Genomic DNA, 15,802 nt, shown 5'->3' with positions numbered 1-15,802 from the left:
CGATGGCGTTTTGTTTTGAAGGTCTTCAGATGCTTTTCTTTTCGCTGCTTGGCTGCATGTGCGTGCCGTCCACAGGCGGATCCTCTACACCAAAGACGACGAAACAAGTCCTCCGTGCCAAAATCCACGCTGGCCGTCCTTTCCAGCACCCAAACTGCCGTTCTACGACCTTCCTGCCCCCAGCCCTTCCAAAGTCGCCCCCAAATACCTGCGAAACACATCCGTGGGCATTACCGTCCCGAAACCTCTACACTCCACGATCCCACTCAATGGGCCCTTCAAGGCTTCCAGACAAGGCTTCAACAGTCCCTCGCTGGGGACGCTATCCCGAATCACGGAGTACGCTTGCGCAGGCGTGATTTCTTCCTCGTCGATGGGTAGGTTAGAAGAGAGGGTGATGAGTCTATCAGACGTTAGCGGGTGCGTTTGAGCGACGGGAAGGGGAAGGGAAACGAACTTCTCAATCTCAGTATGCGGCAACATCCACTTCTGCTCTCCAGCTCCATTGGCAACCTCACGCTCATGCCCATGCGTATGTCCATGCGAATGTGAATGACCATGTGAATTTCCTTGCTGCGCAGCATCATAAACCCAACTCGTCATCGTCAACTGATGCCCCGTAAACCCCTCCGAATCCTCCGTCTCCATCAACATAGGCTTCGCGGCGGGATTGATCCCATGATGCGGCAGATGATCCTGGCAGGGATACTCGAGCGCGAGGATGAAATCCACCGCCGCCCAGCTGTCCGGATTATGGTGCTGTTGCTGCTGCCGACCTTCCGATGACTCGAGACCCAGCGGCGGCGAAATAGTAGTCGAAGATCCCTCCGTCGACCAAAGCATCTCCTCGCCAAAGTCCAGAAACGTGCGGTCTTTCCCACCCAGCTGCTCGTCCGGGCGGACTTCGATTGATGCGCTGCCTAAACTACTCAGCCCGTCCCCGCTATCGTTCTTCCCCTCGAGCCCCATCTCCCCGAGCCGGAAGTCCAGCGAGTGCGACGCGAGCAACTCCTTCATCGCCTTGTTCTGGTGCGCGAGAGCGTTTTTCTCGACGTTCGCTTGCGCGTCTAGGGACTGGAGACGGGCGATTTCTGCTTCGAGGGAGTGGATGTAGGTGGCTTTGCGGTTGCGGTGGCGTCTAGTTGTTCAGTCAGCCATTTACTCAGTGATGCAGGTTAGTGGTTTAGAGGAAGATGTTACTTCTGCGCCTGATAAACCTGCTCCCGCCTCTTCTGCGCGCTCGTCTTGCCATCGCCGGGACTGCTGCTGTTCTCAACTTCGTCGCCGCCGCCGCCGCTTGTGGTGGTGGATGTGCTGCCTCGTTTGAAGAATTTGCTGATGCGGTTTCCTGGCGCCGTTCAAGATCAGTTGTTACTCTACCCATCATTTCCCGCTGGCATCGCTCACCTCTCTTCCCACTACCCGATGGGTCTTGCTGGACAAAAGTCACATTGTTTTGCGATGCGTTTTTATCCGCCTTGTTACTACTCTTCCAGAATGACTTGGTCGCCGTGGGATCCCGGTCGGTCATTGTATTCTACTCCACAAGGCGATGATTCCAGCGATACGAGTTTTCTTCTCATAAGAAAGAATATCCTCGAGTCCGGTCCAGAATACGTTTGAGCTTTCACGATTCAACTTTGTGGTGCCCTCCACCTTCATCAGCCGCCAGTCCCCTCGTATCTCTCGCCACCAATCTCTCCGCAGCTCTCTCAATATCTCTTCGATGATTCCACTCAGATCTCGACCGCAGCAGCACAGCACAGCCTACATCCAAAACGAGGCAGTAAACCAATCGCAAAAGTAATCTCAAATTGTCAGAATAACGAGGTCACAAAAACGCGTGGCATTGAAGTGGAAGCTTTTGCCTAGTAGATGCAGTCAGAGCTGAGACCCGTCCGTTTTCCCAGCCTCTTTTTCCGCCTCCGCCTGGCCCTCCGCTGCAGGGACGAGAATCCTCTCGATATTTTAGCCTGACTAATGCTGCTGACAGGTGCATGAATGAAATGTGGACTTGGTGCATTAATGCCTTCTTCATCATAATTGAGATGGATGCTCGTGTAATGCAAGACATCTCAGGCACTGGAGATACACTCCGCCTGCTTCCTTCCAATTGCGTAGATACTTTGACGATACAATTACCGCAAGAGGAAACTTAGCAAGTACCTTATGCAAAAGCGTGTATTATTCTTCCTACATCCGCCCGTGCAGCTCCTCTTTTCGAAAAACGACGCCCGATCGCGCCCATCTGATCGACTTCGCTCAAGGCCACTGAGCCAAACCCTGATAATACTGCCTGCTGCCAAAGCTCGACAGATCGAGATACTGCACCTGCTGCTCTGTCTTGAGATCAACCACGACCAAGCCATTCGACCCGACCAACGAGTACAATGTCTCGTTCTTGACGAAACTGTCGAAAACTCCCATTGTTGCGTTTCCACCGGGAATCTGGACGTTGATCGTGCCGGTTTGCTTGCCGGTCGCGGGATCGAGCGTGTAGACGCCGTCGTAGCCTGCATCGATTGCGTAGAGAGTGTTCAGGCTTGGGACGTACGCAGTCCAGCATGTGGCTTGTTGTCCTGGGATGACTGTGTGCTCTTTCAAGGTGACCTTCCAGCCATCACCGACGGTGACGAGCGCGGCGCCGGAGCCTGCGTCGGAGAGGAAGATTTCGCTTTGGGACACGAAGAGGAAGCCGAAGTCGACGTAGAGGCCGTCGAAGGTGCTGACGACAGGTTCACCCTGGCTGATGTCGCCGTTATCCACGGGCCAGACTGCCATTGAGCCTAGCTTCTTTGTGTCGGGGTTTCCCTTCACGGTAGCGAAGACGGCGCTCGAATCTGGGTTGAACAGGACTTGTGCTGCTGAGCCTGGTGGGCCAGATGGAGGCGTGGTCTCGTTGATGATGGAACTGCCCAGCGCTCTGAGGGGCCCATCTGCTTGGAGTCCATGGAATGGATCGACAGAGAAGCATGCGACACCAGCTTTTGCACCGCCGTTCAGAACACATGCTGGATATCGAATTAGTAAAGAAACTGGAGCTGAAGAGTGACTAACATACCTTTGCGAAGCTGAGGAGAGTAGTCCACAGAGATGGGAAAATTGCCGAGAGTGTTGATCGGGGAGCCCACGAGCTTGGGCTTGGTAGGTGATTGAGGGTCAATGAAGAACAGGGACAGTGTATCGCTTCCGGCATTGACCGTGAAGAGTAGCTGTGATAGATGTGTCAGACTCGCATCGTCGCAATGGCTTTCTTGGTACACATACGTTGTCCTTGATCGTGACCGACCCTTGCGAGCCCAGTGTATCACTCATCGCAGGCGATCCAGACGCATTGACCTGGAGCGAGCCCACACCACCAGTGGCCGTCTTGACTGGGTCGTCGACAAGCTTGCCATCTTGCCCAATCTCAAGCGAAACGATGGAAGCCCCTGCCGGATCGTTGTAGAGAAAGTAGGCAACAGAAGTGGACGGAGAATATGGTGGAGGGCCATGAGGCTTTCCCCAACCCCAGCCGCCGCCCCAGCTACCCCATCCCCAGCTGGGTTGCTTGTTTCCACCCCAGCCTGGTTGCCATCCCGCGGGTGATGCCACGGCTGCTGATGAGAGCAGGGGCAGAATTGCAGACGAACGCATGCTGACGGTCTGGACTGAAGATAATGTGACGAGTAAGAAGAAGTGCGGCAGGCTGGTGATTCGGAAGACAGAGAAAACCATGGGGCCAAGACAGACTGTATATATATTATACCTCATGAGCTGCTCTCGGTTCTCGTTTACTCCACCTACTGCTTCTCCCGGATATCGGCTTCTCGAAAACGCGATGCGAACAAAGTATTGCATGCCGAATGAGGGTCTGCCAGCGCCCTCCCTATCACAACGCCGTCAACCGAATCCTGAACGATGGCATTGAACTGAGCGTCTTCCCAAACAGAACAAAGTAACGCCAAGAACGGCCAGAATGATTCCAAGTCGCCCTGAGAAGGAAGTGTGGCGGCTCCACATCTACCTCCTCGTGGCTATTACGCACGGCGAGGACCACTGACAAGACTGCACGATGATGCATCGCCCGAGGAAACCGACTCGTTGCCTGGCTTGTGCTGAGCCATTGGGATCCATGCTCCTTCGGAATGTGGAATCGAACGTGGTACCTTGCAGTAGCAGCACCAGAAGGGCGAGACTGCTCCTGCCGGTCATAGATCATGTGCTCCGGACTCTCCGTCATTTGAGGGCGGGCTTCACGTCTGCCTTTTGGTTCCTAGCGAAATATGCCGCATCATGGTACGATTCGGAACGATGGCTGGGATGGCTGATGGCTGCGAGGCCACATCGGAGTGCTGAGACATATTCTGAAGGGAATCTTGGGTGATGGGAGAAGACGGCTGAGGTGATGTGGAATCAAGGAAACGCGGGTGGAGCTGCAGATCCCGAGGGCTAGTAAACTTCGCAAAGCGCGGGCCACGAGATCACGTGTCGGGCTATTGCCGCCGAAGTTAAAATCTTTAGCTACGGCAAGGACGGGAGTCGATTATAATGCCCAAGACACACCATTCACAGAGGATAGGGAAGTCAGAGACTGGTGATGAGAGCAGAAAATGCCAAAAGGCAGAAATGACTGCAAGTGTCTGCAATTCAGTCCCTGAGCGCAAAGCACTCTGTTCCGAGAACTCCAAGCAGACCCAACTCACACGAGTGTTTATTGATACCAGGATCGAAGCCTCTCCCGACCTTGATGTACACCTCCAACGCCTGGCTACTGCTTGATCAAGTCCTCTCCCTCGGCGTCATCGGCACAAGGTTCTCTCGACTCTCCTCCGACTGCCTCCTGTCTTCTTTCCGGCGTTCCACCTGCTCAACAACCGTAGTGACCTTGATGCCATCTTTGATATCCACCGGACTGCTGATATGATCATTCTGCGACCGCTGGCTTTCATTGTCAATCTCTTGAATGCGTACGCCTCCAAACCGGCGACCGAGCCGAGACATTGGCCCATGCTTCCATCGATGAGTCTGGCTTCGACTCGCTGAACAGCTCGCATCGGATTTTCCTGGACCACTGAGCTCGAAGATGGGCGTTGGTTCTTGTGAAGGTGCCGTGATGGAAAGGAGCTTGGGGAAGTATCGGACGCAGAGCCCTTTCAGCGTGGGTAGACAGCTGGCGATGATGCCAACGTTCACTTCAAGGGTTGCCCAGAGAGCTGCGAGTGGATTGTCCCAGCTTGGGTCTTTTGAGATGGCAATGGCATAAAGGGAGTGGAATCGTACAATCGAGATCACACAAACTGCGCCTACGACATGTCAGACCTGCGCCGTATTGCTGACACTGTGTCTTGTGGAACGAACCTCCGAGCGAGAGCACACCCATCAGCATGTATCGCTGCTTCTTTGGCAGATTCAGACTCTTCAGCACAGGCAATGGGAGAATAGCCGTTGCGATGTCCGTCACGATGTTGAAACTCGAGTTGAAGAACCTGCCATTCGGTAAGCATGTCACAGCCAACGTGTGAAACATGTGGAGTCGCAGCATGCTTACCACAATACCAACTTGTTCAAGCATTTGCCATGGCCATCTGGGTTCCAGAAGTGATGAATCGGCTGACAAAGGAACATTGCCGTGAAGAAAGTCCACAGCGTGAAGATGGCCACGACTGCGATGACCGTATAGCATGCGATCTTGAACTTCGGTATGTTCTCAAAGATTCGCATATACTGCAAGAGGATGCTGAGTTTTGCAAAACCAAGTCCTAGATAGTAGACCTGTGATTTTCAGTCGTCAGGGAAAGGCACCATGCTCAAATCAATGTGGATCCACTCACCCATATCGATATCCAGAACCATATCAGGGACCGTGTCTTGTCATCTGCAGTGAGGCTCGAACCATGTCTTCCCATGCCATACTTGACTGGATGCGATGTAAGTCAGCTCATCGCTTGCTCGATCTGTGCTTGATGCACATACCTTGCTCAACCATACATGCTGAGAGCATGCACGTCAGAAACGCTGAGGCAGTGATGCATAGGTCGTCCCAGCCAGGGCTACGGACGATGAAGATCCGGGTCCACAGCCTCAAGATGGTGCAGAGAGTGGCAACAACAGTGAACGTCACCACCACCCCAACAACGGTGTCTCCAGAGGTATGACCGCTGACCTTCATGGTCGCCGGCAAGAGCAGTGTGCAACACGATTATACCCCAAAAGATGTACGTAACACAGTTGCATCATGCGTAAGCTGTGGAGGCCATTTGTTTATCATCAAGAGAGAGGTAGACCGAGAAGGGCGAAGTCGAACGAATAGGGTGAAAATACGTTACCCTCGAGACGGAACGTCATGAGCTTCTTACCTTACCCTGGTTGCGAACAGGCAAGGTCCAGCTCGTTGTCAGCAAATTGACCCAACCCGACCTCATAAAGTTTACTGGATTAGTTCTCAAAAACTGGGCGAACTGCAAGGAAGTCTTCTTTTTGTTGCAATGGTTGACAACTTCGACATCAAAGCCAAGCGCGTGCGCCTAAAACGAGGCTGTACAGGCCGCAAAGTGCTGGACCTCTCGAACTGCGTTTCTGGTTAAGCTCACGTCAATCAATGGCCTAACCCCTGGTAGCAACGTGGGGATGGCAGGGGCATCCAGATCGGAGAGTCCTGGTTCAGTGCGGACGATCATGTACCGGGGCTTTCCCGACCACGACAGGGTAGTCGAAGGTCACACGGTCTTCAGGAGACCAGCATCTTCATACTGGGGATGACTTCGATCCCTCCAAGATCGAAAGATTCTTCTGAGACAAGGGGTTCCTCCGCGACCGGCTCTGTCGATACAATCCTGTTGGCAGCATTCGGATGGCATGACGGTATTTAAGCGTGGCGGCGGTATCTACTGAAGTTGGTGAGATAGAAGATTACATTGTCCAAATCTGGCATGGACGAGGCCGTCATCTGGAAGCCTTCCGACTGCCGATAAAAAGTCCACGATGCGATACCACACGTACTCTATCAAAGCAGATGACCTCAAGCCCGTGACGCTCTAGCCGCTTAAGACAGACTTGGCTGCAGCCAATAATTCTTCCTCAATATAAAACGCAGGAATATCCGCCTCGCAAACGGTACCACGCTCCGGCAGCGTTCCGTTGGCAAAGTAATCTCTGAGATGAGAGGCCATGCATTTTGAAACCCCAGTTGTGCTTACGTGCTACGAGGCAAATCAGCATGAGCCTTGATCAGGCAGAAAACCATGACGACTTACACCGTACCAGTCTTGTACCAGCAATCCACTACCGTGGAATGTGGCACTTGCGTTGAGAGCAGCATCCAGCGAGGTTATCGGATCGTAGATATTGCTCACCACGAGGATCGGATTTTTGGTCTTGACGTCGAAGTTCCCCGTGTATTGCTCTTTCGCCTTGAACGGCCACAACATGCATGGGATGTGGGTCTCTGCGACGAGCAAACCCCCTTCGAACCGGCTCTGCGGGAAAAAGGGCTTCGCGAGCTCAACATCGGCTGCCGGGTCTGGAATGCGTGTTAAGACATCTGAGCAGCGAATGGCCGAAGTAATCTCCCCGAATGAGTTCGCTGAGACGCCGGGGAAGGCCTGAGGAGTACCGGAGGCACTCTCAGCGGACGCCGAAGACAATTTGGTGTACAGTGCCTTGTTGTCCGAAAGGATCGCATATAAAAGGGTTGCAGTCTGAGGCCAGCGTGCATGTGATTTCAGAGTTGCCAACACTGACGAGACCAATGTTTCGTACCGGAGCAGAGGGCTGAAGGAAGCGTCTGGACCATCCTTCTGGAGTTTGTCCAGCTTGTTGTTGAATTGTTGCCGCAGACTTTGTTGCGATGTGTCGAGCATGGTGAGGTTGCAGATCTCAGGTCTGGCTTCGCAAGAGCTGAAGAAGTTGTCGAGAACTGCATCAGTAGTGGCGAGCTGTTGATAATCGCTAAATAAGAGAGGAACCGACACACGTTAGTCTTTGATCCATATACCCGTGCTACAATGAGAGTTGTATACTTACGTTCCAGTGATGTACTGATGAGGGTTGAGCACTCCATCAATGACAATCCTGCCAACTCGATCTGGAAACATGGCGGCAAAGATTTGGCCCAGCGCTGAGCCGTACGACATCCCTATCGACCGGTTGTCAGCTTTCGATCCGATGGTGGGACAAGGATATCAAGACGAACCATAGTATCGAAGCAGCCCATCCTCGCCGAGCGCATCAACGATCTGCAACATATCTCTTGCAGTGTATGCACTTCCAATGAGAGTGCCGTTCACGCCAAGTGTGTCTTTGCAAGTGGACGTGATGTTGGTTACAGCATCCCAGGCCTTGGAGATCTCAGGGACAGTGGCATTCTGGGGAAATGGTATCGCGGCGCTTGCATTTGTCGAAACGGCTGTGTCTGAGTAGCAGTTGGCGGGGAGAGTCGTCCCTGTGCCCCTGGACGTTGTGTTATGATATCGTCCATGGTCAACCGCGAGAGTTGGGAGTAACTAACCTTGGATCCCAAGTAACCCAGTCGTATTCTGACAACCTGAGATTTCGTCAACGATGCTCACTCTCTCATCACTCGTGTAAAGATTGCATACCCTAATACCGGTACCCCATTTGAGCTAACAAGGTTGTTCCTACCATCAAGGCCTGGCCCACCAAAGTTGACAAGAATCGTGCCCTTGGACTGTCCTTCAGCAGGGGATCTCGCCAAGTTCAAGTAGAGCGTCTGGTTGCACTGCTCATCTTGGTAATCGAGGGGGACAGGCAACGTCGCGCATTGCAGCCCGGCCGTGACGGTCGTATTTGTTGATTGACATGGACCCCATTGCAGCTTGCTGGTTGACCGACTGCTGAAAGCTGGAGCGGCAGATGCCAACAAGATATTGCTGGCTAGGCTTGTCAGGCTGAGAACAGGGAATGAAACTGGGCCCATGATTGAGTCGTAGTATTCTGGAAATCAAGTCGTGGTCGTAGTGAATGAGTGCTGTGCTTCACCACGACATCGCTCCTGTGGCCGGTTCATATAGACAATATATCCCCCTGATGATGGCATGTACAGGCAGCTGAATTCCCGTTGGCAACTTAATCGCGTAGAATGAGGCACAAGCACGGCTTCTTTCGTACTCGCATAGTCGGAATGATTGGATGAGAAAACTTACTGCAGATCTTTTCTCTATGTATACGTACATCATTGCTTCGAATCATGCTCCCTGTAAACACTTGGTGTAAGGAACAAAAGCCGTGACGCCATCAGCCTCGTGCAGAGGGCTTAGCTTTGGTACCGTAGCGTGGCAGTGGGCCCGTGAATAGGCTATTGATCCCGTCACGTCAGTGATGTGCATCGAACAGCCTTAATAAACGAGATTGAGTGGCTGAGACGTCGACCTGATCAGGTACCATCACCGCCGCCAAGCCATTTCAGGAGATTCCTCGCACGAAGGAGTGGTGGATCTGCGGAAGGATGCACGTCATGTCAAGAACACTTTCGACGACCGCAATAGATCATCTTGCAGTCATGAGCCCGGGCTTGATAGTGTGAGCTGTAATTGGAAAACATGCTGTCAGAGAGGTGATGTCCAGAAAAGAGCAGAGAACAAGGTGAAGGCAAAGATTCAATACTGCTATTCGACGATACGTAGTACATTGAGACTATAGTACAATCCTGATGTAGGAGCCATGTTTTCCACTAACACACGCACGCAGCGACCCTGTAATCGTTGATATCAGTTCTCAATTACGCTTTGGCCAAGCAAGGCTTGACAAGGAGTATGTATTGCTTACGAAGTTGCGGCCAAGGCACCAGCATTCTCATTGTCGCGCTGGCGTTTTGTCTTCCTGTATACTGGGTACTGATGCTGTGGATACGCCCACTCCGGTGGCGGTCCCTGTTGCGTTGACGGGTGGTATTGCGAAGGAGGCCCGTATCCCTGGCAATCGTAGTAGCGAAGTGCTCCATTGATCGATTGGTAGGCGACTGGGTCAGGATATATTGGCCGGTAGCCGTTGGAACAAGAGTAATAATCGTGAGGGTCGTCGCAGCATCGTGAGTATCCGCAGCCCATGGTGTTGGACAGAGTGCGTTGGTAATCTGGTATGTCGATTAAGAGTTTAGCCTCTGATCAGGTATCCCAGCAGAAGTGTTGTTGTAGTAGTCGTTGACTGCGCGAGACAAGGTTCAGGAACTCGACTTGTTCAGTTGTTGCTTAGGCGGACTGGCCATTATCGAAAGAAGTTGTTCTTATATCGCAACACGTTCTTCACATCATGCGAATACGACAGGGCAAGTTCGATCTTCACGGCTTTGCAATGCAGGGATGGCTCCCAATGGTGGCACTGCGTGCTGTGGCTTTTCCAATCAATGGCATGCATGTCGCGACTTGGAAAAGCTAATCTATTTCTCCGTCGAATGGCTGGTCTTCGATCGATGGAGCTCCGAATTCATTACTGTGCCACACGCAGATGGTTGCCGTATACAGTAACCCTTCGCAACGGCTTTGCCCTTGCAGCCTTGTGGGGCCCACAGTCGCGGGCTGATCTTGGCTCCAGATACTATGAGTAAACAGGGATTAAAATATACAGTGTAACTGTGTTACTGTCTATATGGACCTGCGTAATGGCTTTGCCCTTACAGCCTTGTGGGGCTCCTGGTGCGGCGAAGGGCTGATCTTGGCTCGACATATCGGGCCTCGTGCATTCTGCACAGCAAACTGATGTGTTGTTGTGCAGGTATATTCTACGCAATGGCTTTGCCCTGGCAGTCTTGTGGGGTTCTTGTTACCCGGCGGATAGCAGACGTAGAGGGAATCGGGGTTCGGCTCACGGGGCTGTGACGAGTTCTATCTCAGCTGATTTTCTCTTTCCGCAATGGGGATTGTGGTGACATCATTCGTGACATTGTAGGAAATGCAATTCCACTCATTGTCGTGGCAGAAGCTTCTTCCTAGGACACTGTTTGAACATCATGCGATCCAAAATAGTCCAGTTGTCCCGGCCAAGGCAACTCGTATCTCTTCACCTTCAAACACTGCTCCTCCTTCCTCATTATGCTCTCTTTAGCCTGGAGACTGGTCTCCTTGATAGTGTGGACGCTCTTGTTCTCTCAACTTCAAGCTCAGCAATGCTCGGGCTGCTCGTGGACCATAGGCCAGGCCGTCAACACCACATCAGGACTCGTTCACGGCCATAGAGCACCTAACGCGACCCTCGTGTCCGAATATCTCGGCATCCCCTTCGCGCGACCACCCGTCGACGACCTCCGCTTCGCGCCTCCAGTCAAGTATCATAACACTTCCAGCGTATCAGGAGCAGCATTCGGCTTCTCCTGTCCGCAAATCATAAGTCCGCCACCAGAAAATGTCTCTTACTCTGCACGTAACGTCGCAGCTGTAGTAGGAAACTACGGCCAAATCCCCAACGAAGACTGTCTGACACTCAACATCTGGACCAAACCTCAGACAGGCTCTCTCCTGAAGCCTGTCATGGTGTGGATCTACGGCGGTTCGTTCGACGGAGGAGGTTCCAACTTGACAGGCTACAGCGGTCAGTATTGGAGTGACACCGAAGACGTCGTCTTCGTCACCTTCAACTATCGCCTAGGAATCTTTGGCTTTCCAGGTGGACCGGAGCTTACCCAGAATGTCGCCCTGCTAGATCAAAGGATGGCCCTGGAATGGGTCAGGGATAACATCGGAGGCTTCGGTGGGGATCCTGGCCGCATCACACTCTTTGGCGAGTCGGCTGGGGCTGGTAGTACGGATTACTACACGTATATATGGCTCGACGATCCCATCATCCAAGGTGCAATCATGCAGTCGGGAAGCGCCTCCGCGAACGGTACCAACTCTCCAGCCGCCACGCAGGCCGCAAGATGGTACGATGTGGCAAGAGCTGTCGGATGCGGAGACAACACTACACACTCTACGGAGGCCGTTGTGGATTGCATGCGCAACTCACGCAACGTCACCACGGAAAAGCTGTTGGCTAGCACTACTCCCTCTTCCGTGCCCTTCAAGGCCGCTTTCGGCCCCACCGTTGATGAAAAGACCGTGTTCAGCAATTACAGCCAACGGGTGCAAGCCGGAAAACTGATGAAGACACCCGTCCTCGTGGGCAGCAACGACGACGAATTCGGACTCATCAGCATCGTGCCACTAGGCAACATCACCCTGCCCAAATCCCCCGAGCTTCTCCAGCCATTGCTTGACCAAGGCACTAAAGCATCCTTCACGTGTCCAGCAAACGAACAAGCTCGCCTCAGATGGAGTCTTGATATCCCCGCCTGGCAGTATCGATACTTCCCCTCGTTCCCCAACATCAATATCCCTGGCGCAGAGGGCCGAGCGTACCACAGTTCAGAAATCTGGCCCATGTTTGGCACCGATCAATCGGTTGGAAAAGCTCCTTCTACGGATGCAGAGAGGACGGTTGGGAATTATGTGAGGAGTGCTTGGGCGGCGTTCGCTCATTGTCCGGAGAAGGGGTTGAGTAATCTTCTGGGCTGGCCGGAATACAGTCCACAACCAAATAGTACGAGTCTGGTATTGCTCGGCAAGGATTTAGGTCGAGTGGTGGAGTTCAGTCCAAGAAGTGCGTATGACGGGAATTGTTGATCTGCTCTTCGTACTCTTTGAATTGAATGATACCTGAAGTTAGTATACAGGCGAAATGCATGCCTCTGCATGCCGATCGTATCGTGTCGCTTCAGGTCAAGACAGGATGCCCCACGGTCACGCCAAGTGAGTGACAAACTTCGTCAGGAGAGGAGAGTATCGGTCGTGTACAGCTTCGACAAAACGTCGGATATTAATGGCCGGGCATGACGAGAGAGACAAGGGAGTGGACAGGGGTGCCAGCAGCTATGAGGATGTCTTGGCGTGACCGTCCGATGTGTGCAGAAGCTTCAAGTCTGAGTCGACGCCGACCTGGAATCCTTATGAATACCTAGAATGCGAGTGAGCGAATCATTCAAGTCATGGGGATTGAGCATAATATCAAAGAACTTGCAGCGGTTGATCATTCAGTGGGTGCAAATCTCTCTGCTCTGCAATGGCCACAGGCAAAGGCTCGGGAGGAATCGATCCCTGCAATGTACGAACACTTATACAGGTCAGTGAATGCTTCGTACGAAGAGACAGGACGGACACTCTGAGGATTGTAAGGTATAAAGAAGAGCATGTCTCCCAGTTGTTGAGTCCTTCATTCGCAACCATCACTTCTCAAAGACAATCACAACAAACCGATCAACTGCCCCTTCTCGATGAACAACCATGTTCTCATCTACCACCCTCATTGCGATAGTCGCACTGCTGAGCAGCACTCACGTCAGGGCCGATTGGGCCAAGATTGATGACCCCGTTGGCGGAGCAGTATGTGGCAATGGCGCCACGATCTTGCTGCCAGAATTCAACAATGATGCGTGGGATGGAGTGTGCAGCGACTTGGTCGCCGACGGGTGAGGCTCGAGAGAGGACTGTGATTGTCAAGAGATACCTTACTGATCCGGTCAATATGATAGATGTGCCAACGCCTTCATCGTTGGAAGTGGCAGTACAGGCAGTTCGACATTTGCGCGCAACACGGATTTGGACTGTGCAGCGACCGCTCCAGCTGGCGAAGAGACGTGTACAAATGCGTTCCGTGACGGATTCAGCCAGTGTGCCTCTTCGTTCTCGCCTGGACAGAAGCAGTCGTGTGCCGTGGGGGTGTATGATGCCAGTGGACAGAGCCTTGGAGTGCTCAACTATGCCGGATCCTGTCTCCCAAGCGCCGGCATTCCATAGATACAGGTGTGTATCGTATGCAACTGTCCGAGCCAAACGCTAACGTGATATAGCGGTTTTGGAGTACTGGCAGCGCACGGTCCCATGCAGTATCAACTCGTCGACTAGGATTGAGTTTGTTTTGCTTCCATACAGGATAGCGAGCTCCAGCTCGAGGTCTCCGAGCAGCATAGAAGAGACGTTCATGTACATTAAGAGCGATCAGTCAAATTCACTCATGTTAATTTTCCGTACAAACAGTCATGGCAGCTCCAGACTTTCTATGGCTGGTTGAAGGCTGTCCTTTCTCGTGCAGTCGTCTCGGTTTCCGTTGACTGTCCAGCCATTGTGGTTCCAGCACACTGGAACTGCGGTGCAAGTGATCAAGATGTTGATGAGAGCGATGTTGACACGGTTTTCCCAAAAGCGCGAGACGTTTGTGATACGCTGTCACGTGCGAGCTAGTCTCTTTGAGTGATCGAGTGGGGCGGGTGGAGCCAACATCACCTCCAAAACGCTGCACACAGCCTCAATCGCAACAACCAACCGCCGAGCAATGCCTTCTCCCCTTGCGCTTACAGTGCAATGCTGGCTTAATGATCGGAACACGAGCATCTAGTCAGCCATCCAAGCCATCGGCAGGAAGAGACAAATCATCACAATGCCGGCATCTCGAACCTGAGGCACCCCAGCGCCCGAGCAGGACGCGAGCATCGCCCACCCCTAGCGATATTGAAGCCGGGGAGGAAGAAGACGCATTACAATAGGAGGCGGCAGAACCAGACGATCACTCGGCGCAGCCAGCACTTGACTACCCAACAAGTCTGCACCACGACCACAACAGCGAAATTCCCGAGCCCTTCTCGATGTGGCACAATTCCCTCCCCCATCCACACCTCGCATCGCAGGCTTCAACATTTGACTGACTTCGGCGTCAAGATGCATACAACATGCCCTATCTCACGCATCAGTTTCCATAGCAGCATGCAAACCCACCCGCGGTAAACCAGTTCGATGCTGCGCACCGCAGACTTTTGAAACACTCGAGATCGCCGGCCAATCGAGGGCTGCGGTGGCAGTGTTAAGCTGCAGCCTGAGAAGGATTCGACTAGTCTCCCTCACAATACCCGGTAGGCAGTGACAATCCTCTCTTCTCCTCCTATCTCTTTAAGTATCCATAAACAACGGCCATTCTCAAAACGGTCGTCCACCACCACAGTCCCAAATGGTCAAAGACTGCTCAGAGTGCAACATCTGTCGCTTCAATCAACTCTACGTTCTCGGCCACGACGCAACCATTAACCACTCCACCTCGACCATCTTCACACCACCATCCGACATGGAGTCCAACAACACCAACGATGTCAACCGCTTCCTGCGTATGATCACCATCGCCTGCTGGGTCCCAGCATTCCCCTTTCTCCTCGCCCACGGAATCGTCACAAACCTCATCTGCCCCGTCCTGGGCATCGTCCCCATGACCTTCTCCGCCATCACCGCCCTGGTCCACCTCGCCGGCGGCGCCAAACACCGCATTCCTAACATCGTCGTCGACCTCTTCTGCGCGACCTTCCTCATCGCCGTCCTGATCCCCGGCTGGATCCTGCTGCGCGGCGACTGGCGCTCAAACACCGGCGAGGTCATGGTAGGGACCTACGGCACGGTCCCCATGATGATCAACTTGTAAGCCCCCCATCCCGCAGTCCACCCCACAAACAACCCATCCTAATTTCTAATCTACAGTGTCCTCCACACCTGGTTCGTCCTCCGCGAAATCGAGCTCCGCAACCCCTTCGTCTGGTCCCGCTGCCCACACTGCCACGGCGACCTGACCCACAGCAAGCAGCACCACCAGCGGAGCCCCCGCGCCATGTCGCACGTCTCCAGCGACAGCAAGGAGTCGTACGAGCCCGTCACGATGGTCGATGCCGATGAGGCTGGCGTCCCGGCCGAGGGGCCGAGTAGTTATAATCATCATGAGCGGAGTCAGCCAAGGCCGAGTACTGATGATGAGACTGCGAGGCTTGTTTAGAGGTTCGTGATGAGACTGGACTTCGCTG

The 15,802-nt window shown here is 53.2% G+C and overlaps 7 protein-coding genes across 7 annotated transcripts; 3 read left to right on the top strand and 4 right to left on the bottom strand.

Moving 5' to 3' along the window:
- Positions 1 to 162: 162 nt before the first annotated feature.
- On the bottom strand, positions 163 to 1,531 carry M409DRAFT_69013 (uncharacterized protein; the record flags this gene model as incomplete). Its single annotated transcript, XM_033818089.1, has 4 exons — positions 163 to 403; positions 458 to 1,138; positions 1,201 to 1,232; positions 1,319 to 1,531. 4 exons carry the CDS (start codon positions 1,529 to 1,531, stop codon positions 163 to 165), a joined length of 1,167 nt encoding a protein of 388 aa, XP_033663620.1.
- Positions 1,532 to 2,262: 731 nt separating this feature from the next.
- On the bottom strand, positions 2,263 to 3,636 carry M409DRAFT_68993 (uncharacterized protein; the record flags this gene model as incomplete). The annotated part of the gene is made up of 3 exons (XM_033818081.1): positions 2,263 to 3,011; positions 3,062 to 3,212; positions 3,268 to 3,636. The coding sequence occupies 3 exons, from the start codon at positions 3,634 to 3,636 to the stop codon at positions 2,263 to 2,265; spliced, it is 1,269 nt and encodes a 422-aa protein (XP_033663619.1).
- A 1,125-nt stretch (positions 3,637 to 4,761) lies between these two features.
- On the bottom strand, positions 4,762 to 6,151 carry M409DRAFT_58130 (uncharacterized protein; the record flags this gene model as incomplete). The annotated part of the gene is made up of 5 exons (XM_033813826.1): positions 4,762 to 5,285; positions 5,341 to 5,468; positions 5,531 to 5,754; positions 5,814 to 5,899; positions 5,956 to 6,151. The coding sequence occupies 5 exons, from the start codon at positions 6,149 to 6,151 to the stop codon at positions 4,762 to 4,764; spliced, it is 1,158 nt and encodes a 385-aa protein (XP_033663618.1).
- Positions 6,152 to 7,016: 865 nt separating this feature from the next.
- On the bottom strand, positions 7,017 to 10,046 carry M409DRAFT_26965 (uncharacterized protein; the record flags this gene model as incomplete). Its single annotated transcript, XM_033808359.1, has 7 exons — positions 7,017 to 7,181; positions 7,236 to 7,929; positions 8,005 to 8,116; positions 8,174 to 8,430; positions 8,489 to 8,524; positions 8,580 to 8,870; positions 9,766 to 10,046. 7 exons carry the CDS (start codon positions 10,044 to 10,046, stop codon positions 7,017 to 7,019), a joined length of 1,836 nt encoding a protein of 611 aa, XP_033663617.1.
- A 1,068-nt stretch (positions 10,047 to 11,114) lies between these two features.
- Positions 11,115 to 12,593, top strand: M409DRAFT_31813 (uncharacterized protein; the record flags this gene model as incomplete). Its single annotated transcript, XM_033810242.1, has 1 exon — positions 11,115 to 12,593. A coding segment is annotated over one exon (1,479 nt), but the record flags the coding sequence as incomplete, so codon positions are not given.
- A 657-nt stretch (positions 12,594 to 13,250) lies between these two features.
- M409DRAFT_26963 (uncharacterized protein) lies at positions 13,251 to 13,763 on the top strand (the record flags this gene model as incomplete). Its single annotated transcript, XM_033808358.1, has 2 exons — positions 13,251 to 13,435; positions 13,499 to 13,763. 2 exons carry the CDS (start codon positions 13,251 to 13,253, stop codon positions 13,761 to 13,763), a joined length of 450 nt encoding a protein of 149 aa, XP_033663615.1.
- A 1,204-nt stretch (positions 13,764 to 14,967) lies between these two features.
- Positions 14,968 to 15,774, top strand: M409DRAFT_26962 (uncharacterized protein; the record flags this gene model as incomplete). The annotated part of the gene is made up of 2 exons (XM_033808357.1): positions 14,968 to 15,425; positions 15,486 to 15,774. The coding sequence occupies 2 exons, from the start codon at positions 14,968 to 14,970 to the stop codon at positions 15,772 to 15,774; spliced, it is 747 nt and encodes a 248-aa protein (XP_033663614.1).
- Positions 15,775 to 15,802: the final 28 nt, after the last annotated feature.

The sequence above is a fragment of the Zasmidium cellare genome, assembly GCF_010093935.1.
Source record: "Zasmidium cellare ATCC 36951 unplaced genomic scaffold M409scaffold_34, whole genome shotgun sequence".
NCBI classification, from domain to species: Eukaryota; Fungi; Ascomycota; class Dothideomycetes; order Mycosphaerellales; family Mycosphaerellaceae; genus Zasmidium; species Zasmidium cellare.
The sequence above is the reverse complement of the archived record's forward strand: the minus strand, read 5'-3'. Positions and strand labels throughout refer to the sequence as shown.